Below are 25,900 nucleotides of genomic sequence, written 5' to 3'. Positions count from 1 at the left end.
AGTGGCGGTCAATGCCAGGCAATTAGGTCATTTTGGGCCATTTAAGGTCTCACTGGAACAGCACCAAACAAAAGTTCCAGCATCATCACCTTGTCCAATGCAGATTCTTGACTTTGGACAAGGTGATAATGCTGGAACTTTTGTTTGGTGCCGTTCCAGTGAGATTTACAAAGATGATTGCCTGAAAAAGACATCAAAATTCCCTCAGTCCTTGATGATATGGGGCTGCATGTTAGGCAAAGGCACTGGGGAGATGGCTGTGGTTAAATCTTCAACAAATGCATAAATTTGCATTGAAATTTTAGACAGCTTTCTTATCCCTGCAATTGAAAATATGTTTGTCATTTTCCAAGATGACAATGCATCATGTCACAGAGCTAAAACTGTTCAAGCATTCCTTGGAAAAAGACTCATCCGGTCAATGTCATGGCCTGCAAATATCCCAGATCCCAACCCTATTGATAACCTGTGGTGGAAATTGAAAAAAAATGGCCCACAGCAAGGCTCCGACCTGCATGGATGATCTGGCAACTGCAATCAAAGAGAGTTGGCACCAAATTAATTAAGAATACTCATCAAGTCTTCAGAGACTGCAAGCTGTCATAAAAGCCAGAGGTGGTGCTACTAAATACCAGAGATGTGTTTTGATTGTTATTTGTTTGTGTTTCTCATGATTCCATATTTTTTTCCTCAGAATGGAGTGAGTCCATGTATATTTCCCTGCACTTGCTGTATAAGAATGTATAACAATGTTTTTTATTCATATCATTTTATATATATATATATATATATATAATATATATATATATATATATATATTAGGGCTGTCAAAATTAACGCGTTAACGCGCGGTAATTAATTTTTTTAAATTAATCACGTTAAAATAGGGCAGGGCGGTAAACCGAAAATTTACAGTCACCGAAATTCTTAACGATGACCGACGTAATTTTGACCATGTCGGTAAATTCGGTAAATTAATAAAACAAGAAAATATAGTCTTTTCATCCCGCTTTGATTCTGTGTTGTTCGTCTATGTTCATTCTCCTTTAAGAAAGCAGTCAATGGGCTTACGTAGGGAGTCACGTGATCATCAAGAAGCCAATCAAACAAAAGCCCGGTAAGCTAACGCTAGCAGCTAACGCTACAAGCAAAACGTGATGGAGTGTGGCTTAAGGGAGGTTCACCAAACTTTCAACCGACATTTAGTAGACTCTTGGTGGCATCCAGACGGGCTTTCACCCGCTGTCCTCCCTTGTTCTCACGATTTCCGGAGATGGTGCTTTCAGTGCTTTCTACTGGTAGCCAGGCTAACGCTAGCTAGCGGCTAACGCTACAAATGAACGTGATGGAGTCGGATCGCGGCTCTAACCTTGTCGAAACGGCTGAACTTAATGAGTGGATTGGGCACGGACTGCATCTAGCAATTACTATGTGGCGTTATTTTGTATCTGTCTGTGTGTGATTCCTCTGATAGCTTTTGTGATGGTAAATCATTCAGCATAAAGTACAATCCAACGGCGAAACTTATAATGACCGAGAAATGGCCCCAGCTATTTTTCTGTATGTGCTTATTTCTGTGTCATTATTGCTATCATAAAATCTTAAGCGTTTCATTTGAAGAAGATCAATATAGCTTTAATGTGTGTGTCTCTCTCTGTTTGTTTGGGGGTTCATTTGTGCGTGCATTTATTAAAAAATGCACTGGGGGGGACCCTGAAACCATAATGTAAACACTTGTATTTAATAATTATGTCACAGCAGCCATTAACAATAAGTTGTCTTTTTGAAGTGTACTGTTCAAGCTGCAAGTCATTTGTGTTACAATGACATGTTTGCACAGGCATATTGATTTTGATAATGTACATTGTTCAAGTCATACACGCTGTTATAAATGTTCATACTTGAATTCTTATTGCTTACAATACATTTTTATAAACTTAATGTTTAGACTGCATGTACAATTGTTAAATACAGTATATGAAATTGAATGCTGGTAAATAAATCAACAAGAAACAGTTAATCTGTATTTCATGCATTGATTCAGATTTTCAAATTATATAACAGTACGCTTGGGCGAATTTATCGTCATTTATCGTTATCGAGATAAATCTGCTCAATTTATCGTGATACATGTTTAAGGCCATATCGCCCAGCCCTACGTTAAAATATTTGACGCAATTAACGCACATGTCCCGCTCAGACAGTATTCTGCCTTTTGGTAAGTTTTACAGCAAGGCTTTTTGTGCTGTCTAACAGCGAACTCTTGTGGTGGCTTTGCAACATGGTTTGTTGTATTCTTGCCAGTTCAATATGGCTGCACGACGTCTCTGTTGTGCTTATATGATCCTTGGACAAGATTTGTCCGTAAGTATGGTTGTTGTAAAGAATGTACATATTATGTTAATAAGCGTAATGTTATATGTTATATTTTTTGTATGAGACGCTTTTTGTTTATGTTTAGTTAACCTGTATAGCGTGCTAAGCTAACGTTGTTTGTAGTTTTACGACGGTCTAAAGAGGACAATGGTTTGAGGCCATTTTATTAATAAATCAGATGAAAAAGGAAGAAGTCTGATTATTAAGGCGTCGTTCAATAGCTGTCTAGCTTTGGAAAAAGTAGACGCTTCAGAGTGAGGACAGCATTAAATGACAGTAGAGTGAAATGCCCACTACAGTCCTTATGTACCGTATGTTGAATGTATATATCCATCTTGTGTCTTATCTTTCCATTCCAACATTTTATTTTACAGAATATATATATAATTCACAGAAAATATGGCATATTTTATAGATGGTTTGAATTGCGATTAATTACGATTAATTCATTTTTAAGCTGTAATTAACTCGATTAAAAATTTTAATCGTTTGACAGCCCTAATATAGATATATATATTTAAACATTGACACTTTTTTAAAACGATATCTCGATTCTTGGCAGGAGCATATCGATAACCTTTTAGCATACAAAGTAGGGCTGCAGCTATCGAATATTTTAGTAATCGAGTAATCGACTGAAAATTCTATCGATTAATCGAGTGATCGGATAAAACATTTTAGGTGAAGAGCAATTATGAATATACATGAGAAAACAAGACATTTCATCTAATCTTGAACCATTTTCAGTCAATCAATGTCTTTATTTTCGATGTACATTGTTGAAAACAGCCAACAATTGCATCTCAGATGTAACTAGAAAAAAAAAAGACTAATTCACTGCTTTCACTCAAAAAACTTTTAGATCTTATAAAATATATATATATATATATATATATATTTCTTACCTAAAAATGCCATTACGCTTGATAACACACAACACTTAAAAGTTAGGATTTTTCCCCCACGTGTTCCAATTGAATTTCTATTGTGTCAAGCTATTTTTAAGTAAGTCTAAATCTTAAGTCCTGATAGGATTTTGAGTTTTTGCAGTGTTCAAAATAAATGTATGATACAGGCTGTAATACAATAGGGACCAGTGCTACTTGGTGTTTTATCCAGCAATGACTAGTGAGCTAAAATTGATAGTTAGCATTAGGCCTGAACGATATTGGAAAAAACTATTGCTGCGATTTTTTTGGGGGTTGCAATATATTGCGATATTATATTGCGATATTAAAAAAAAATATATATATATATATATTTTTTTTTTTGCATTGGAAAAAGATGCATATTATACATATATTAGACATGTTTTTTTCAAAATGTTCCCCCTAAAATATGCTTTAAAAAATGTATATGGCTAACTTTAAAAAATGATTCACTTGCATATTTTAAATTTTTAAACAAATTACGTCACAATGAAAAATATGGCGTCTGTAAAAAAGTCACGGATATCTACCTCATAACTTTCGCTAAATTGTATTTTTTTTGTTACTGTCGCATTTTCCCTGCTATGTTAGATGATAAATACCTTATCCGAGAAAAAAAGAAAAATTGGGGGGGGGGGGGGGGGGGGGGGGCGTTTAAAAGGGTAAATATATGAAAAAGAAAATCTCGACCACTCCTTGATGTCTGCGATTTCTGCATTGCGACCCCTGTTATAGTACCATGTTTCACCTATAAAATAAAATGAAATAATCCAGCTGCGGCCAGTCACAGCTGTGTCTTGACACTCAGTGATATATGCGACATGGAGTTTTTGGATCGAAACAAGATAAGTACGTGATAATATCTTGTTAAAGTCATGGTGTCTGTAATTCTGCTCTCGCATGCTCTCACCTCCAGCTAGGGTTTTGCTGTTTAAAAAACATTTCTTTTTTTTTTTTTTAAAAATGCCCTCCTGTTAAAAATTTTTCTTCCCCCAGAAAGTTGAGATTTTAAGCTTTCCAATCATGTACCACGTGCAGATCATCGGATCATTTTTAAACAAGAATAATGTACTGTAGTAGAAAAATGCTTTGCTTTATTTAATGCTTTTGTTTATCTACCTTGGCTGAAGAATCACTTCTAGTGTTTATTTCCAGGACACAACACAACAGGTGTACCAAACATACCCATTCGTCAGAACACCGGCTGTCCCCAACGTTTCCACGCACACACATTCATTCCAGCGCACGCTTCCTTCATGCAACACGTGCTTAACAAGTTAAACGACGACTGAAAGATGCGGTGTGATTGAAGTTCGCCTCTGTGGCAAGATCAAACACAACCATCGTTAACTTTAATAAGCAAGTGCGCAGAGGAACAAAGACCTAGGAGAGGAAGGGAGGGGGAGAGGGAGGTTGTGTGAGTGTCACTAAAGCGATCAGCTCAGGACAGAGAAAGCATGGAGCAACATACATTTGTGGATTTAAAAAAAATAAAACTATCGCACGTCCTTGCGATGGGACTATTGCACATGTGCACATCGCGATGGCGATGTTTAAACGATATATCGTTCAGGCCTAGTTAGCATTATTAAGTATTTATTTTGCACCCTCATCATTCCACAACGCTATGTTATGTTAAAGCCTGTATATAAGACACGTTAGCCACGCATCGACAGAGGTCGTAATTAATTGAAACTAGGGCTGCAGCTATCGAATATTTTAGTAATCGAGTAATCGACTGAAAATTCTATCGATTAATCGAGTAATCGGATAAAACAAATATATTTTTAGGTGAAGAGCAATTATAGATATACATGAGAAAACAAGACATTTTATCATTTTCAGTCAATCAATGTCTTTATTTTTGATGTATATTGTTGAAAACAGCCAACAATTGCATCTCAGATGTAACTAGAATTTTAAAAAATGACTAATTCACTGCTTTCACTCAAAAAACCTTTAGATCTTATTTATATATATATATATATATATATATATATATATATATATATATATAAACACACCTAAAAATGCCTTTACGCTTGATAACACACATCACTTAAAAGTTAGGATTTTTTCCTACGTTTTTCAATTAAATTTCTATTTGTGTCAAGCCATTTTTAAGTTCTAGTTAAGTTTTAAGTTAGTCTAAACTGTAAGTCCTGATAGGATTTAAGTTTTTGCACTGTTCAAAATAAATGTATGATACAGGCTGTATTGGAGCACATCAGGGACTAGTGCTACTTGGTGTTTTATCCAGCAATGATTACTGAGCTAAAATTGATAGTTAGCATTGTTGAGTTTTTATTTGACATGCTCATCACTCCACAACGCTATGTTATGTTATAGCCTGTATGTAAGACACGTTAGCCACGCATCGAAAGCGGTCTTAATTAATTGAAACCTAGCCCTCCGCAGTGCTAACGTAAGGTGAGCTAGTAGTGACAGTAACGTTAATCTTATACAGTATATTAGCGTTTAGCGCTCTTTATTAGCGCTTAGCGCTCTACTGCTTTAAGATGGCGGCTGTTTGCTAACGCTGCCCAGACGCGGCCTAGTCTGTCATTGCGCATCTAGTTCAACATACATGTGATCTCTATGAGACTCACTGGACGCCACCTGCAACTAACGTAGCATGAGCGGGCTAGTATTTAGCAACGTCGGCGTCGTTTGTAGCGGTTGTCGGCTGCAGTAAGTTTTTTTTTTTTGCTTCTTCCTCTACGCACGTGACATCAGCGCGTTGTCCCGCATTAAAAGTAGTCCGAGCAAAACGTGATGCTTAGAGCTGTCAAAATAAACAATTACTCCAGGTGAATAAAATTACTCGGATCAGTTTTTAAACTCGAGTTACTCGAGTTGCTCGAGTAATCGTTTCAGCTCTAATAGAAAGTATCACGATATATCACCATTTCAATATTTTGTCACACCCCTACTATGCACGGTCCGTTTAAGAGACGCTGGGACTGGACAGCTGTGAGTAGTAGGAAGCGAGGGGGAGACGGGCGAGAAGCAAAAGTTTGCAGTCCGCTGTTATTCTGTTTCTCTTTTTCTTATTCTTGCCACAATAAAGTTGAGAAAGCTGTCAACGACTCCTCTCCTTCTTTCCCCCCAACATTTTTATATAATTTTTATTTTCTATTCACGAGAGGTGCCGGATCTTCCCAAATAAGTCCTGGAACACAGGGAGTCCGAAATCAAGAGGTGCCGGATCTTATTCCGGCAAGATCCAGCTCAAATGAATTCCTGGTTACAGAGATGATTCCTGATGACTGACGTCATTTTGACCATGTCAGTAAATTCAATATTCTCATGAAATGAAAAAATAAAAGTCTTTTCAGCCCGCTTTGACTATGTATTGGTAATTATTATAATACTATTAGATATAATAGTATAATATAATATTAATGCTAGATTTGTGTTTTATAAGAATTGTTTTGAATCTACAACATTTAAATTTTTTGCACTAGTTAATGCTATCAGCATTTGACCTCATTGTTTATTTGTGATTAATTATTGTTATTTCCGTGTTTATTTGTACTTAAATTTTTTTTTTTTTAAATCTTCCAAAATGTTTTTGTGAATTAATAAGCGTCATCAAACATTTCGCTGCCAAATTTGTAATTAAATTAAAAAACAAAACAATTCTTAGATTAGTCAACCAATAGTAAAAATAGTCGGTTGACTAATCCGGAGAAAACTAGGCGTTTGGGACAGCCCTACGTAGAAAAATACTTTTCAAACGAAACGTCCCCAACATTCTTTCAAGCTGAAAATTTTGAACTACGTGAAGCAGCTAAATAAATATCTACATGTATTATTTATTTATTGGCAATAACAAAGGCCAAATGTTTTCTGTAACTCTTCACAAGCTTTTCACACACTGTTGCTGGTATTTTGGCCCATTCCTCCGTGCAGATCTCCTCTAGAGCAGTGATGTTTTGGGGCTGCCGTTGGGCAACACGGACTTTCAACTCCCTCTGCAGATTTTCTATGGGGTTGAGATCTGGAGACTGGCCAGGCCACTCCAGGATCTTAAAATGCTTCTTACGAAGCCACTTCTTTGTTGCCCTGGCTGTGTGTTTGGGATCATTGTCATGCTGAAAGACCCAGCCATGTCTCATCTTCAATGCCCTTGCTGATGGAAGGAGATTTTCACTCAAAATCTCTCAAAACATGGCCCCATTCATTCTTTCCTTTACACAGATCAGTTGTCCTGGTCCCTTTGCAGAAAAACAGCCCCAAAGCATGATGTTTCCACCCTCATGCTTCACAGTGGGTATGGTGCAATTCAGTATTCTTTTTCCTCCTAAAAAGAGAACTTGTGTTTCTACCAAAAAGTTCTATTTTGGTTTAATCTGACCATAACACATTCTCCCAATCCTCTTCTGGATCATCCAAATGCTCTCTAGCAAACCGCAGATGGGCCTGGACATGTACTTTTTTCAGCAGGGGGACACGTCTGGCAGTGCAGGATTGGAGTCCCTGGCGGCGCATTGTGTTACTGATAGTAGCCTTTGTAACTGTGGTCCCAGCTCTCTGTAGGTCATTCACTAGGTCCCCCTGTGTGGTTCTGGGATTTTTGCTCCCCGTTCTTGTTATCATTTTGACGCCACGGGGTGAGGAGGGAGTTGATAGTCCATGTTGCCTAACGACAGCCCCAAAATATCACTGCTCTAGAGGAGATCTGCATGGAGGAATGGGCGAAAATACCAGCCACAGTGTGTGAAAAGCTTGTGAAGAGTTACAGAAAACGTTTGGCTTCCGTCATTGCCAACAAAGGTACATAAAGTATTGAGATGAACTTTTGGTATAGACCAAATACTTATTTTCCACCATTATTTGCAAATAAATTCTTTAAAAATCAAACAATGTGAAATTATAAGGTTCCCAGGGACCCACGGGTTCTGTATCTGGGATTGATCCCAGAAGGTGTTGTTATGAAAGAAGATAGGTACCTCTTCAAAATCATGATTGTCGCCTATAAGAAGGCCATTACAAGAAACTGGTTAAAAAGTGATGCAGGGATTCCCCTATATTCAACAGATTGTGGCGCACCGCCACACTAAAATGAAAGCCGCCACGCCTGGCAAATGAGATGTATTTTATTTATTTATTTCAATAAAAAAAAAATTTTTAAGGCCGCTTCAAACTAGCGGCAGCCGAGTGGGAGGAGTTCAGCGGACACCTATTCATTGTGTATTGTAGCCTAATGTTCGTAACTATGCAGGCCCCCCCTTAAGAGACGCAAGGGGAACGAGTAGGAAGAATGGGAGAACGAGCGAGATAGCGAGAGATAGCGGTCGCATGTTGTAGCAGCCCGCTGTTATTTTGTTATTGTTTTTCTTTATTATTGTTACCACAATAAAGTGGGTAAGCAAATACAGACTTCTCTCCTTCTTGCCCATATCCGGGGCATTACAATAATTTGGATCGGACTTTTCGGCGAAAGTGAGCGGTGGACGGCCGTCTTGGACGGAAAGCAAACTTTGACTAACTTGCGCTGAGAGACTGCGGAGAGGCGGGGCCCAAAATAAAGCCTTGCTCTATTTTCAGAGCGTTGGTCACAGTAAACGATTTATCAGTTCAAGCAGAGTAAAATGATACATATTCACGGTACAAGAACGTCGTTTCTGTGTCCATCGATTGGTAAGAAAAGGCTGTTTGTACGAGTGACGTGTGGGCGCTCCCGTCAGGGGGGACATTTCACGTGGAGTGGCTATTTTTCGGCACAACACCGGCGCGCCAACTTCAGACAATTACGGCTGACGAAACTTTGATAAATGCGCCCCCCCACCCAAATTTCGCGAGCTCTGGGACACTCGAAAAATGACTCTCATACCTCTCCTTGCTAAGTTAATGGTACCTCGACGTGCCTTTGTGTGGAAATTTAGTTTACGAACAACGGGGAAAAAACTATTCACCTTCTCACCGAATCAAGTAAAACTCTTTACACGGCTATTAGAATTCCCCCAGTGCTCTAAATGGGTCAGTTGACAGAAGGACTGTTATTGTTGTGGTAATGTAGTACTTATGAGGGTCAAATAAAAGGAAAAAGGAGGACTACGACGGTGGTCTGCAACCCGCGGCTCTCGGGCCGCATGCGGCTCTTTAGCGATGCTTCGGAGCTTTTTTTTTTTTTTTTTTTAAATGGAAAAAGATGGGGGAGGGAAATATATTTTTTTGTTTTAATAGGATTTCTAGGAGGACAAACATGACACAAACATTCTTTCAATTCATTAATATTGTAATGAAGTTAAACTTGTGGTGGCATAGTACAACAGAGTAGTCACGTGGTGCGTCATTCTCTATAGGATCCACTGCAGGGAAAACAAACATTTAATCATGAAGGCTAATTACGTATTTCTATAGTAGGCTAATATAGCTAGTATCGATAATTCTAAGGCTTGTAAAAGGCTTTTAATTTTTTGTGGCTCCAGACATACTGTATCAGTTTTTTTTGTGTTTTTTTGGGGGTCAAATATGGCTCTTTCAACAGTTTGGGTTGCCAACCCTGAGTCACTACGAGATGTAAGTCGTACTATTGCCACGAGAAAAAAAGTCGCATTAGTACATCGGGTAACGTAGCTGTAATCAGCTACGCATTTTACATACATGTACTGTAGCTGAGAGGTACAACATTAGCCTGGCTAATGAAATATTTCAAATATATCTTTGTTATGGTTCTTCTTGGGGGAAAAAATGAAGGAAAAAAAATTCGCTGTGGCACGACATGGTGAGGCTGTCCGACTCCGATGCAGCCCACCACCACAGCTTCAAAAAATCCTAGGGGAAACACTGTGATGCTCCACAAACAGGACACTGGATGGACATTATGGAGGAGATCTACGTGATGGAGAAAATGACCTTTCATCTGCGAATCAAAGCAGGTGACTTTACGCAAAACTGGAGAAAATGGACATTATTCAAAGACAAAGACAATGCTCACTCAACTAAATGAGAATTTATATGCCCCCCTTGTACTATTTTATTTTGTAATTTTATGTTAGTTTGTACTGTCTTTGTTCCTGTTGTTCATATATATATGTTAGTTTGTACTGTCTTTGTTCCTGTTGTTCATATATATATATAAAAATAACAAAATAAAGAGTTTAAAAAAAAAAAAAAATCAAACAATGTGATTTCCTGTTTTTTTTCCAAATTCTGTCTTTCATGGTTGAGGTTTACCCATGTTGACAATTACAGGCCACTCTAATCTTTTCAAGTGGGAGAACTTGCACAATTAGTGGTTGACTAAATACTTATTTGCCCCACTGTAACTGCGATTAATGAATTAATTCATGTCAAAATGAGTGTCATATTGTCACACAACAAGGATTGGATACACTATCGCATAAAGAGGAAATGGATTGAACGACCGCCACCAAATGACAGTTCCGGATTTTTCTTCAGACAGAGCCCCGCACTCTCTCAAGGTGAGTAACGTGATACTCACGGAACAGCGAGTGTGAAGTGGCGTCGTCACTCTCTGATGGTTGAGCGATGAGGTCGTCTGCTTGGGATCCTTCTTTTGAACTTCTGCTACCATTGGGAGGCTCCGCTTTAATGCTGGCCTCACTCGGATCTCCATCTTCAACCTTCAAGGGCTCACCAGTCCACTTGGAGACCTCCTCTTTAACAGCCTCCTTTTTAAGGGCATAAGGTTGCTGCTGCTTCTCAATGTGGGGGTTCTCAACTTCAATCAAATACTCCTCTTGCTCCACTTTAATGTGGACGAATTCGTCGTCCTCCTCCTCCTTCTTGATGTGTGACAACTCTTCCTCCTCCTCTTCTTCTTTGATGCGAGCAAACTCCTGGTGTTGCTCTTGACTGACATCTGCAAGACCAAGACCATCATCATACATGGGCCATTTGCCTCATTCAATCCCCAAAATATTGGCTGTACAGGCTGTACAGTGCAATCATTTTGCTCACATTTGTATAGAGTAAAGATACACGATAATATCGGTCACCGATAATTATCGGCCGATAATGGCAATTATGACGTCACACAGATAATCCAGATAATAAAAAAATTCAACCGATAATGCAATCCGATAATTATATACTTGATTTTGCCTCCAAATGTGCACAACCGAAGAATTCAGCACGCCGCCTCCTCAACCCCTCCCCTCTCTGAAGCCCCTGAGGGAGGAGGGGTTGAGGAGGCGGAGTTACAAGACAACAAGTAGTTGAATATTATGGCGGCTGTTACTAAAAAAACGACGCTCTCGCCATCTGCAAAACATGTACCGTAGAAGTTCCACGAGGCAGAAAGAACGCGTCTCATTCAAAACCACTAACCCAGCAGTCATTTAAAACTGCATCACAAAGAATTTTGGAACAAATACGAGGCTGCTGCTAGCAGGAATGCTAAAGCTATTGTAAACACTAAGTTAAACTACAGGGCTTGTGACGATACAGAGTCGGGCTGTTTGGGAATTCAGCCCAAGGCGGGTGGTAAATTCGCATCTAAGGCTAAACACCGGCACTACGGGAGACCGATAGTCGGCAAGTAGCCGTCTTCTGACGGAGCCCGCCGCTCTGGCCAGTCTGGCGAACCGGCCGGGGCGGGCGGATTATCCGGTACGAACGTAGCTGCCGCCGCCGCCAACACATTTTTTTTTTTTTTTACCTTAATGACCCGAGAACCAAAGCCCTGGATAAAAGAAATAATGCAGTTTATACGACCACCATTCTTCATGAAAAAGTGATGTCCGGTAAGCAAGCTTATCATGACGGCACAGTGGTTATAAGATAATTTAAACATGGAGAAAACGAAGTCAGCCAGTCAATAATGCATTCAGAATGTGAAATGACGAGCGGTCAGATGACTTTGTAACGCTGCCTTTATTTTCGGCTTAATAAAACTCAGGCACAAAACAACACGCACGCGCATGCGAACTCCAACTCCGTCCAAATAGTACTGCCGTGTAGCAGTTTAGCTGCTGTAACGCAAATGTCGTGAAAGCCGCAAATGTAAACAAAGCGCTGCAGAATGGGTACATTACATCTCGCTCTTTTGAGGTAATCATTTTCACAGTGTGCAACAAAGCATATAACATTAGTAATCACTTTTCAAATTATTTAACTTATTTCTCTGCTCAATTACAGTCACAGTAGATAATCAAATTCTTAAATCAATATTATGTAGCCACAAATATTATTCAAAATCTTTCCTTCTTCCAAGTTTTTTTTTTTTTAGGATTAAGTATAATAATGTATTGCTTAAAACAAGGCTGTTAAGATTATTTTCAGCTAGCTATTTTTCTTCAAAGAAATCTGAGAGAAATACACTTGAAGCGATGGCAGATAATTTCACTTATTGCCAATCGATTTACACTTAAAACTGACTAGTTTTAAGGAGGTGTGTTTTGCAGCGGATTAATGTTGTATATGTTAGGAATGGCTTACTTTTAAACGCATTTTTGTGCAACTTAGGTATTTACTCTAAGTAATTGTTGCCAAAGGTTTACCATTACACAATGTCAGACAACCTGTCATTATTTAGATGTTTGAATTGACGACTTGTTCATACTTTATGTTGAAAAAAAGAGCAATAAATTATATTTTTGCACAGTAATATTTTCTTTTGTGTATACTTTAAAATTTTACATAAATCTTTTAATAGAATTATCGGCTTGACATTATCAGTTATCGGTTGGAATGAGGAGGAAATTATCGGTATCGGTTGAAAAATGCATTATCGTGCATCACTAGTAAAGAGGTAGATTTGTGCCTTTATTATACAAAAAAATAAAATAAAATAAAGTTGCTTCAACCAAATAAGTATTTACAATAAAAAATAATAAATTCAAAGACAAAAAGTTTGAATGCAAAAACAAACTGAAGACTCACAAAATGCATTTGAACATTATTGTTCTTTGATCAAATTTTACTTTTTTGATTGAAATCAATTTTTTTTTTTTTTTTTACTGAAACCACTTTTTTTTTGTTGATTGAAGTAATGTAATGTGTTTGGTATGGAGCCCCTAAGGTGACATGGAAGAAGAAAAAAAACAGAGGAAAAAAAAAAAAGTTGACGTAAAAAAAAAAAATTGTGCCCCTAAAGCAGGGGTGTCCAAACTTTTTGCAAAGGGGGCAAAATTTGGTGTGGTAAAAATTTGGGGGGCCGACCTTGACTGACGTCCTTTATGTAGAACGATATATTCAAGCAGATTTTAGCAAGCCATTCTGTGTGTCACATTTGCTTTATTATTATTTTTAATAATTTCAACAATGTCGCAACTAGCCTTTGTGGCGTTCTCCTTTGACTCTCGGGCTCTTGCGAAATACTGCTGCTGTAAAATCAAACTAGCTTCAAGTTGCTTGAATTTCTCGCTACGCATCTTCCCTGTAATCTTGTTGTACATGTCAGCGTGTCTTGTTTGGTAATACCGCCTCACATTGAACTCTTTAAAAACAGCGACTGTCTCTTTGCAAATGAGGCAGACACGTTGTTGTGTATTTTAGTGAAGAAATTGTCCAATTTTCACCTATCCTTGAAGGGTCGGCTGTCGCATTCAACTTTCTTTTTTTCTGTTGATTGTCGCCATTTTAGAAAATTGGGAGTAAAGGGTCACACGGGGTAATGTTGCTTAGAGTGCTGCTGCCTTCTAGTGGGTAAATGAGGAGCAGCATTTAGTGTGTAAGCTACTTCATATGCTGGTAGCAGTACTGCTGACCAATTTATTAAGTCTGTGTGCGGGCCAGACGTTATTGATTTTATGACAGAGGCTGGGGGCCGGATGAAATTTGACCATGGGCCGCATTTGGCCCCCGCGCCGGACTTTGAACATGTCTACCCTAAAGGGACATTCAAGTTTTTTTCTGTCAAAGCAAAAAAAAGGTCACGAAAGTATTAAAAAAAAAAAAAATGCCCCGGAAAAAAAAGACCCGGAAGTAAAAAAGAAAAGTTGAGGTTGAAGCAAAAAAAAAAACCATTTTTTTTTACATCGAAGCAAAAAAAAAAAATGTTGGAAGATAGTTGTGCCTCCAGGTCAGTTTGACTTTTGGAAAGCGAATGAAGTCAACAAGGACCGCCAAATCACAGAACGTTTTCCGACGAAAATGTCCGGTTGAGTTTAAAACTCGCTTCAAATGTCTTCTGCTTATTTGGAAACCGTGCTTAATATCAATAATTGATCTTATGTCATCATAGTTTAGGCCTATTTCAAAGTACAACTCAATTAACCTGCTCCACGGGTGATCACGCCCCATTGTTGCCATTGTTTACCTGCAAAACGCACGTATAAAAAAAGTGGAATTATGTGTTTTTTCTTTTTCTTTTCTTTTTTTTTTTTTTTTTTTTTTTTTTTACTTCCAGGTCTTTTTTTTTTCGGGGCAATTATTTTTTTTTTTACTTTCGTGTTTTTTTTCCCAGGCATTTTTTATTTTTTTTGGCTTCAACCTCAACTTTTTTTTTTTACGGCGGGTCTTTTTTTTTTCCAGGGCCTTTTTTTTTTTTTTTTTGCTTTGACAGAAAAAAAATCTTTCGTGTCCCTTTAGGGGCACTATTTTTTTTTTTAACGTCACCTTTTTTTTTTCCTCCTGTTTTTTTTTTTTCTTCTCCCATGTCACCTTAGGGCAGTACTTCTCAAATGGTGGTGCGGGCCCCACCAGGGGGGGCGGAGCTATGCCAGGGGTGGCGCATGTGACCTTGGGGAACATACGTATTTTGCTGTACTAGAATAAAGTGTAATTGGACATCCACTCAGTGGGTGCCAGTGGCGCTCTGGACACTGGAGATATGGAAAGCTAAGACGAAGAAATATGACGAAGCCTATGTAGCGTTTGGCTTTGACTTTTAGCACAGTGGGAGACCAGGAAAGACCAGTCTGTTTACCGTGTCTAAAAATGTTCGCAGCGGACAGCAGGATGCCAAATCAATTAAGAGGTCACATAAAGACATTAGACAACTTAATTTATTCAAAATAAAATTAGAAGGGGAAAAAATGAAAATGAATCAGGAATTATTATGGATGAAAATTGTCCAATTTAAAAAAAATAGGTCAAAATTAAAAAAACAAAACAAAACAAAACAAAAAACAGGTATGAGATGTAAAAAAAAAAAAAAGAAGAAGAAAATTGGACATAACAGTTTTTTTAAAAAAACTTGAAAAATTTAAAGAATTTTTAAAAAGAATGAATTCCATTTCTATTTTTAATGACTCCCTTTTTTTCTCCATTTACAATATATTTTTTAAATTTTTTAAATATCTTATTTACATTTTTTTCACATTTTCTCATTTCTTGTTGTAATCTTAGTCATTTTTTTGGTCTATATTAAAACACATATATGAATGATTCATTCTCAATATCTATATGTAAATTTACAAAAAATAAAAACTGTCCCTCAGCTCAATGACAATGTCGTGTTTGTTCTATTAAATTTTTGTTTTTTCCGGTCAAATTGTTTGGGATTAAGTCCTCAAAAGTTAATGTTGCTAATCAATTTGAATTTATAACAATTTTTAAATTTCATTAAATTTTATTTTTCAGTATCAAACGGTCAACAAATGTGCCTTGAGTGTATTTTTTACAGTTTGGAAGTGTTTTTGTTTGTTTAATTTAGGCAAATAAATGTGCTTGAAGTCTTTTCTGTTAAAAACAAAACAATGTATATTGTATTTTATTGTAAGTTGATCTATATTACGTTTTTTCTTTAATATAAAAAGGACACAATGTTATTCAGAGGTGTACTGATTATAATAATAATCTTATAGACAAATGATACTTTTACAGTGGAGGCAGAGAGTTGGGTGGGGGGGCGCAAAACATTTACGTCTTCCATTGGGGGGGTATTACAGAAAATAATTGAGAAGCACTGCCTTAGGGGCTCCGTAGTTTGGACCATTTTTGGTTAGGATATTTTTGTCTTTATAAGAGGCCTGCACCTTGTGATGTGACACGGACGTCTTTGTATGTGACACACAAGAAGAGTTCAGTAAAGCATGCGACACACAAAAGTGCCTCCTGAGTCCTGAATATATATTGATATAACTTGAAAGAGAGTCAATTAAATAACAATGCTATTTAAGATTTCAATTTCTGTGTCATATACACTTTAAAGAGAACAAAAACCACGAATAAGAACGTACATAGCACTAGTAATACATTTTGTGTCTGCAAACAATCAAATAGTAATGTATAGAATTTGCAAGACGAGTCAAAAGTCAACTCACCTGACATTTTTAGGACTTTATGTTTGCTTGATCGGCGATATGTTGAGCCCAAGCGCGTTGTTTTTTTGTTCTCTTTGCTAGCGGCTAAACTAGCGTAAGCTAGCCTAGCATCCCTCCAAGTTTCCACGTAGACCCAAACGGCTCGAAGCAGAAGCGAGATTGAACGGGTTCTTGGCGTGTCCAAACATTTTTCACACCTTTCAGTGGATTATTTTACGACATGGGGCCAAGGAGGGATGAAAAGTGGATTGTCTTCAGAGCAAGGACGGTGTTGTGCCTCAATCTCACTCCCCTGCAGAATACTTTCTCCCCTTCGCGTGAACGCGCACTCGGCTCAACGCGGCGTTTCCGGCAAAGACCAGAACGTCACAAGTTCGGCGCAATTATCACAAAAAAATATCGTAGGCAACGCTTATTTTCACGGTTCAAATTTTAACAGAGCAGATCTATAGTCGTTGTACTACATAGAATCACAGGAGCGCTTAAGTTTAAAAAAAAAAAAAAAAAAAAAAAAAAAAAAAAGAGTATGAATAAATCAATAAATGTTAAGAAAAATAAATAAATTAAAATATAAAAATATTTTTGTCAGTGATTTTTACTTTTTGCCATTCCCAAACGGAGAAAACAATGGCAATAGTTGTTATAACCGTAATAATTATTGTTAGTTATTATTGTTGTGTATTTGTTACACTTTTAAATAGTGTATATAAATCAGGGGTCCCCAAACAACTCCACATTTGGTCCGGTGTTGTGCCAAAAAAATAGCCTCCCCGCGCAGAGGAGTAGCAAGGTTCCCCGGGGGCCCCAGGCAACATGGGGCCCTTTGAGCATGTGCAAGTAAGGGGGACAGTTGGACTTGGAGCAATAGCATATTTAATAAAAGTCTAATAACGCCTCGCTCTCATAGAGCGCTTCTTAGGACACTCAAAGTGCCCCCCCCCCCCAATTGCATTAATACATACATATTTGCGCAGTAAAATGAACACGAGGGGGGTTCGAGTGCGCGCTGCGTGCGGTCATCTTGGCCATAAAAGTGGCGAAAACTAAGCACTTTACACTCATATGGATGTACAACATCATTTTAAGATGCTAAACTAACACCTTCCCACTTAAAGCAAATGTGCAATGCGAGTATAATGTAAAGAACGCTCTCCTCGACACTGCGAGAACGAGTGGGATCAACCAGCCGACGTAACAGGAAAAACACGAAATGGTCGCGCTGATAACGGCTCTAACTTATCATAAGAACTTTATGGCATGAAGAGGAAATACTTAGATTCGTTCATGGACGCACAGATTAATCCTCTAATAGGTGGGGTGGCGGTCCTCTGCTCGAAATGCGCACCTTACGCTTACGCCTATTCTCGTTCTCAGAATATGCAGCGCTTGTGACGTAGGACAATAACAGGACTGGTTGCTATGGAAACGTACGCAGCGGCATACCGCATACCCAAGGAACCTTGCTAAAAGGAGTATTAAAATTGCTAATAAAATCGTTTCGGATTAGTATAGATGCATATATGTTTATTTTTCTTATAGAGTATTCAACGAGGAATACGATAGACCCATTAATAGACTTTCTTGGAAAAATCACAATTTCTTTAAGTAGTCGCATGAATAATGAGGTGGCCTGTGAAAACCAACATAAAATATTATAGCAAAGACTTTTCATAAAGTTCTTGGTGAATCACTCTTTGCACATACATGCAGAGTTAAAACTGATTGGATTTGCGTAAACATGTATGCTATTTGGGATTGATAACAGAATTGTTAGATTATCTTCCAAATGATTCCATGGTATGGAATCACTCCCAATACTCGTAGCTACGACAGACGCTTTATTGAGGTGAAAACATCAAATGTTTTCATGGACGCATTACAGTCATGGATTCACAACTGTTTAATCAGTTTTAAATAAATAACACAAAATAATAGTACTGTATTTTAGTAACTAATGGTGGACTGGGTCCAGGCCACACAACCATCTTTGAACAGAAATGTATTGGTCTACACTACAGGTTTTCACAACCATATCCCAATGACAATCACGCAGGTATGACATTTATTAGTTCAAGCAGAGTAAAATAATACAGATTCACAGTACAAGAAAGTCGTTTCCGTGTCCATCGACTGGTAAGAAAAAGCTGTTTGTACGAGTGACGCGTGGGCGTTCCGGTCAGGGGGGACATTTCACGCAGAGTGGCTATTTTTTCCGCACAACACCGGCCCCCTGAACAAAACCGGAGACACCCCCCCCCCCCAATAGTGTCATTTATATCCTGACTTTTTTTCTGTGAAGAACCCAGAGAGGGTTATTTGGTTATTATCTATTCAACCCTTTAACGCCTAAGCCTATTTTGGACGAATTTGCATGCCGTTAATTTTGCCTTTATATTTCAAAGAAAAAATGTTTCACAATGGCCAGGTTGGGTCCCTTTTTTCAGGACACCTTGAACTTCATGTCCAAATTGTTGTTTTCTTCACTGACCAATTATAATCCACATTTTGGACCCCAAAAGACCAAAAAAAAATCCCAAAACCTTTTTTCAAAATTTGTAATGTTGATGTCCCATTGACAAACAAACATGCTCGACCAACCGTTTTGAAGCTTGATAATATTTATTCAACTTTTTAGGATAAACATTCAATAGAAAAAAATAAGATTGAATGGGTTTATGTTTGACAATTCAACACAAACAGCTGGTATGGTCATAGGCGTTTTTGGCCTTTACACATACTATGGTCAAAACATGTTATATATGGTACAAAATAGTGAGAATTATATATATATATATATAATCTAAAACAAAAAGGGTTTGGAGGATATCTCTTTGTGACGTTATCCTTATCAAAAGTATATTCCTACATGCAATCAAGCTTCTCGAACACACATCTATATAAAGATTGAAAAGATTCATAGTGAAGATATATATATAACATGAAAAAAAGTATTTTAAAAAATATTGACAAGTTGTTCAGTTCAATTTTTTCAGGCATGCGACTCAATAAAGTTTTTTTTTTTGCGCACTCAATAAAGTTTCCTCTTGAACAGGTCATGGAGCTACGTCACACACAACATCACACAGCCTATTCTTCCTCCGTTTGCGCGCTGCTGTCACTTCTACTTGCCGGGACACCGACTCATCCAAGGAAAACAACGACAAATACGGCGCATCCTCTTCCTTGAGTTAATGAAACAATGCATTAGCTTGCGCTAAATTTAGTTTTCGATTCATTCTGCACGTTTCAAAGTCGGTCGCTCAATCCAACCGGCCGTTGCTCGCTTCGCATGTGTTAGAGTTGAAGCTAGGTTTATGTACACCTAGCTTGGCTAAAAAGAACACGCAGGAAGTTGATGTAGCTTTTGTGGAGGTTGGTTGTTGCTCCCCCCCAGGTTGCTGTGAAGCAACCTTATTTATTCAGGGGAAAACAATAGGATGGGAGGGGTCAGGAAGGCATCAGGGGACATTGAGTAGATCACATGGGGGCCACATGGCCCAGAACAAAGGAAAGGCTAACTAGACAGAGGTTATCCTGTCTGGTACCTAACTATAAGGAAAGCATAAATGTTAACTGTATTCACAACAATTCCAACATTCCCCCCTGTTTAACATTTAATGCGTAAGACATCATGTATAGTAATTTCTTCCGAATTTAATACTACACAGTCATTAGTAGGCATTCAGCAGAAAACTCTTGAAAACTCTTGGTGAGACTCTTGGAACACTTAGGCATGAGTTAACATCTAATTCAAAATTATCATCTAAATCAGCAACATCAACACATATACCCTTCGCTTTAGTTGCAAGTTGAGAGGACTGTAAAATTAACGTGTATATGTTTAATATTGCTGTACTTTATTTTGAAATGGAAGGAATCAAGGAGGCAAACGAAATAGACCAGAACCTTCATCAAGAAACCAGGGAAAGTACCATCTTTCTTCTCTTGAGTGGCCCCATCTTTGTTTGGCAGCTGTTGGTCAGTTCTTGTATACAGTTCGTCATGGTCCACCCAGGAACCACATAGACGATGTTTCTCCATCTCAATGGCCACCAATCAACTCCGCTAGCCACAGGTGAATCCTGCCAGCTCCACCACGGTAGTACAGGTTGGATGATGGCTGCCGTCATGGCTGCCGTAGCAACTGTTGCCGTGATGCCGACCCACGTCCTTCTCCGAGGCAGGGCTCTCTCAGATTGCGCTGGTGGATTGTCTGTGGGGATGAGCAGTATTTTGCGGTACCAGTGTTCGTACTGACCAAAGGTTTAAAGCAGGTGGTCCGGCGACGAATGTCGGTAAACGCTTCCTTCTGCTTTTATTGATGAACCCCTGTCTGGATTTCACAGCCTCGATTCCTGTCCATTTCAAACTTCCCTAGCCGATGCCAATCTGGAAATTCAGGAACTGTCTCTGCATAGATCTAAACTTTTGCATTACAATCACATTTGCATGTTTTGCTGAGAGCGTTTTTACAAACAACATTCCAAACAACTCCACTGCTTCTGGCAAAGCTGTATCGGTCAGGTCTAATTGCGCTTCGGTGGATTGCTCGGCAACCTCCTGGCAATCGTGTGATTTTCTGTCACCTTCTGTGGGAAGAACAGTAGAAGAATTTAATGTCGTACATCTTTCCAAGGCCAAATTTTCTGTACAAGACAAATGTCTTGCTGGCGACGTCGTAGACACATGTAACTTAGCTTGCATATCCTCTTCAACAGTTCTGATTTTGCCCGTTTCTCCAATTAGGGTGTCGCATTCACTGTTTTCTACTTTGAGGGAACACAAACTATTTGATGAACTAGAATGAACAAAAACATCACCATCTAGTAGTTGTTGTCTCCGTTTGATCAACAATTGTCCATCTGGTGTGGGTACTAAGGCCAATTGTAATTTTGTCAATGCATCACGTCCTAGCAAATTAACTGGACATTCAGGATACAGCAAGACACTGAGAGAGCATGAAAGGCCTTTTGGGTCTTTCATATGTAAGTGGTTTGAGACAGGGATGGGGGAAGAGAGACCATTTGCTGCTCTGACCATCACTGTCCCCCCACTCGGTTTCACACCTGGAATAGGGTCACAGCATGTGGTCCTGCAAGAATCTGAATCACAGAGAAACGTCATCGGGGTGCCATTTACACATAATGTAATTTCTGGCTTACTTGGCATGTCATTTAAAAACAAATCTTCACAATATTTGTCAGCTGGGCTATTTTCTTCCAATTTGAAGTCATCTTCGTCAGAAAATAGTTGCGGTGAAACTAGTTGCAGTTTCATCGAATCAGCTAGATTAGTCTCTATTAATTTGCATTCATCTTTGCCAGAAGCTAGTTGCGATGAATCTACTTGCAGTTCCGTTGAATCTAGTTCTGCATTATTCTTCTGGCGCTTTTTGCAATTTCTAGCCCAGTGCCCTTTTTGCCCACAAAACCAACACTCATCATTAAATCCCCTTCTATGACTTTTGACAAAATGTCTCCTATTTTTATCTTTTCCTGGAAACCTCTTTCCCCTTGAGTTAAGCCCTCTTTTGTGCGCTTCTTGGAAAAACATTTCAACACTACCTTCTTTCGCAAATAGGTATACACCTGCGTTTTCTTTTTTACAATTTCTATCAGCATGTATTGCATGTGTTGTATATTCTTGTAGAGTACTAGTTGGATAGCCAATCTGGTGTTTCGTGATCCAATCATGAATTCTCTTAGTGCTATTTGCATGTAGAGCGTTCTTTAATTGTTGTCTATTAGAGCTGGGAATCTTTGGGCACCTAACGATTCGATTACGATTACGATTCAGAGGCTCCGATTTGATTATAAAACGATTATTGATGCACCCCCCCCCTCCTTTTTAAAAAAAAAAAAAAAAATGTTTTTTTAAATTAAATGTTTTGTACATTAGTTCCAAAATTGTTCAAAAATCCTCTCAGGCTAAACCAAACTACTATTTCAGTATCAAGTTAACATATAGCAGTAAACAAATATACAAAAATAACAGTAAATAAAAAAACTCCAGTCCCCATTCTGTAACAGCAGCTTTAAACTACATTCAATTAATTTAATGTTGTGAATCAACTGTTAAAGTTGTTAAAATTACTCCCGTTATTCCATAATTTCCCTTTTGTCTACTTTCGACATGTGAAAGTTTTAAAACTATTTTAAAGATAGATTCAAGTCAATATTTTACCGATTTAGGAGTATTTTAGATAAAAAGTTAATTAGGTTTGCCTGGAAGGTTCGCTAAAACAGCCTTGCAGGGATGTGTACTGCTTTAAGATGGCGACCGTTAACCAACGGCCGCATCTAGCTTTTTTTTGAATGAATATGAATGATATCTACCATTACATTACGTGGATGACGTACTTTGTGGCAGCTTTTCGGCAGCAGTCAGGTATGTTGTTGTGTTTTTTTATCTCGTGGCATGAGTTGAGCTAGAACCGTGAGTTGAGCATTGGCATTACCCGAGGGGCCGGGTAATGAGAAGCATGATGTTTAGCTACTCTCGCTCCGTTCCTCATTGACCGCGCGGCGCAGTCAATGAGGAACAGTTGAATTATTACCGTATTGGCCCGAATATAAGACGGTGTTTTTTGCATTGAAATAACACTGAAAAAGAGGGGGTCGTCTTATATTCGCGGTCTAGACATTATAGCAGTCCGCCAGCGGGTCACGTACGGATCGCCTGGCTTTGTTCCTTCGCCGCCTTACCAGAGCGTTGGCTCCCGCTCATTTGTCACGGTAAGCGATTTTCATTGCTAAGGGACACCTGGTTGTCCTGTAACGCAGCGCGGGGATTCTGGGATTGACAAACTCAAATCTAGCGTCATCGTAACCCTTGTTATGCTTGTTTTTGATGCTTGTTGCTTGCTCTTGTGGGATTGTAATCAATAAATCTCATTTATTCTGCATTTTCTAATCAATAAACATTGTCTATTGAGCAACAGTGTGCCTGTTACTGATTCACCGCGAACCTGGAAATTTCGGAAAACAGATGTACTGTAATTATTTTCTGTATAAAAATTAATATGGTGTTCAAAAAGTCAATTTTTTTCAAACTTGAGTCTTGAAAAAGAGGGGGTCGTCTTATAATCAGGGCCGTCTTATATTCGGGCCAATACAAAAATTAAAAAAAATAATGACGCAAATGTGACAAACAGAATGGCTTGCTAAAATTTGCTTAAATATATTGTTCTATGTAAAGGTCGTCAGCCAAGGTCGGCCCCCCACATTTTTACCACACCAAATCCGGCCCCCTTTGCAAAAAGTTTGGACACCCCTGGTTTAAACTGTTTCACTGTGTGTGTGTTGCTGAGCACATGGTTGCTGCTAACACGTGTTCTTGTAATGTTTAGTTGCTAACGTAGCCTGTATTCCTTTGTGTATTTCGTTAAGCTAAAACGTTTGCTAGTATGCTCATTTCTGAGTTAAAGCGTGTGTAAAACATAGTGTTCGACACTAACTTGTAATTGGAGCTAGTGTGTAAGGGTTACACCAAATCGATAACATGGGGAAATAAACAGCAAAGTTTGAACCTAATGATTGCATGTATATGAAGGCGCATTACCCAGGTTCAGAAAAGTACATAAAGAAATGGCAAAAAAAGTTTAACTGTAATGGTAAACTGGACTTTGAAGAGATCGAAGTTATTATAAATTGCATCAAGGCGAAAGCATGTGGCAATAGAGATAAACAGAAAAAAAATTGGCTTAAGTGAGGCATATAGGTGGCTTTCTGAAGCAAAGAAACGGACAAAGACAAATGGTATCATACAATAAATTTGAAAGGGACAATGAGACGGTGAATTCTAATCAAACTCCTGCTTCTCCTCAGCGGGAGGGGGGATTTGTAAATGGGGAGGTCTCACCTTGTGCACAAGAGGCACCCCTCTGAGCTAATGTCTCTACCCCTGTCTGTCCTCCAATATCCAAACTGTATCCAGAGCTACCAATTCAAAGTAACACTATGACGCGTAGCCAAATGCAACATAGTTTACACTGGAATCCCAAAATGGGAGGAAATCCGATCGTAAGCGACGCATTTCCAATGATTGAAGTTGCGAATCCAAATTGCATTGATGGACGAAACTCCACATTGTTAGTTTATCGTACATGGACAATTGAATATGTCAAAAAAGCAGTAGACGGCGTCACAAAACCTCAAATCAATGTTAATCATTGTATTGAGGACCTGCGGTTTTAGTTTTGTTAATAAAAGTCTCCAGCAAAATACCATCCAACGTGTCACTGTGTTTTTATACACATCACCACCTCTCTGAAGTAATAAGCACCGGGCGAATCGACGACAACAAGCAACGTTAATCGCCTGTCCACTACACCCTACGGTGCAGAGTTGCAATTGCCAAAAAGTGCAATTGGTAACACAGTGTACTTCCGCCAGCTCTCTGATTGGTCGGCTTTGTGACATGTTAGTAGCGTGGGCTGAATTAAACGCGCAGAGAAAAAAAATCCGACAAGCGCAGGAGTCAAGAAATTGGGGAAGAGCTGGAGGTGTGCTCAAAATCCATTATTGCTCGCATATAACGCTACAGGCAGCGTGGGTGAGAGGGGCGGTCCCGTAAAGCCCCTAAATAACAGGACTCGCAACTGAAAATGCCTTAATTTCCGGTAAAAAGGCACATTGTAAATGGGCTCGCTTCCGCTATCCAAACAGCTAAACATGAAAAGGTTCACACTCCGGATGTTTTCAGTAATCCTTTATGACAAAAAATTAAAATTTTATATCTTTATGTTTGAAGCCTGAAATGTGGCGAAAGGTTGCAAGGTTCAAGGGGGCCGAATACTTTTGCAAAGCACTGTATATATGTCCAATTTGAATATTTCATATGACTGTCATTTATGAATATTTTTTTCACTTTCAACCACTCAAAAATGTTCATTGCCATCTGACCTATCTTCACATACTGTATATATATATATATATATATATTTTTTTTTAAAGCCCCCTATGGACATGAATAGCAGCATTATTCTAAGAGCAAAACTAACTATGCTGTGTGTGTATATATATATATATTAGGGCTGTCAAACGATTAAAATTTTTAATCGAGTTACTTACAGCTTAAAAATTAATTAATCGTAATTAATCGCAATTGCACCCCATCTATAAAATATGCCATATTTTTCTGTAAATTATTGTTGGAATCGAAAGATAAGACACAAGATGCATATATACATTCAACATACGTAACATAAGGACTGTATTTGTTTATTATAACAATAAATCAACAAGATGGCATTTACATTATTAACATTCTGTTAAAGCGATCCATGGATAGAAAGTTCTTAAAAGAAAAATGTTAGTACAATTTATAGAAATTTTATATTAAGACCCCTCTTAATGTTTTCGTTTTAATGAAATTTGTAAAATTTTCAATCAAAAAATAAACTAGTAGCCCGCC

The 25,900-nt window shown here is 38.3% G+C and overlaps 2 protein-coding genes across 3 annotated transcripts in view; both read right to left on the bottom strand.

The window, feature by feature from the left end:
- The window catches only part of LOC130922851 (oocyte zinc finger protein XlCOF20-like), a 39,377-nt gene extending 22,574 nt beyond the window's left edge, over positions 1-16,803 (bottom strand). For both annotated transcript variants that reach the window (XM_057848040.1, XM_057848039.1), the window contains exons 1-2: positions 16,487-16,803; positions 10,759-11,139 (exon numbers count right to left, since the gene is read on the bottom strand). In XM_057848040.1, the coding sequence (XP_057704023.1) occupies positions 10,759-11,139; positions 16,487-16,493 (388 nt within the window). In that variant the 5' untranslated portion in view covers positions 16,494-16,803. The remainder of the gene's footprint in view (positions 1-10,758; positions 11,140-16,486) is intronic.
- A 2,388-nt stretch (positions 16,804-19,191) lies between these two features.
- Positions 19,192-25,900, bottom strand: part of LOC130923399 (zinc finger protein 585A-like) — a 31,867-nt gene continuing 25,158 nt past the window's right edge. Inside the window, exon 4 of the mRNA XM_057849077.1 lies at positions 19,192-21,075. Within this exon, the coding sequence (XP_057705060.1) occupies positions 20,861-21,075 (215 nt within the window). The 3' untranslated portion in view covers positions 19,192-20,860. The remainder of the gene's footprint in view (positions 21,076-25,900) is intronic.

Source organism: Corythoichthys intestinalis, chromosome 10, assembly GCF_030265065.1.
Source record: "Corythoichthys intestinalis isolate RoL2023-P3 chromosome 10, ASM3026506v1, whole genome shotgun sequence".
Classification (NCBI taxonomy): Eukaryota; Metazoa; Chordata; class Actinopteri; order Syngnathiformes; family Syngnathidae; genus Corythoichthys; species Corythoichthys intestinalis.
The sequence above is the reverse complement of the archived record's forward strand: the minus strand, read 5'-3'. Positions and strand labels throughout refer to the sequence as shown.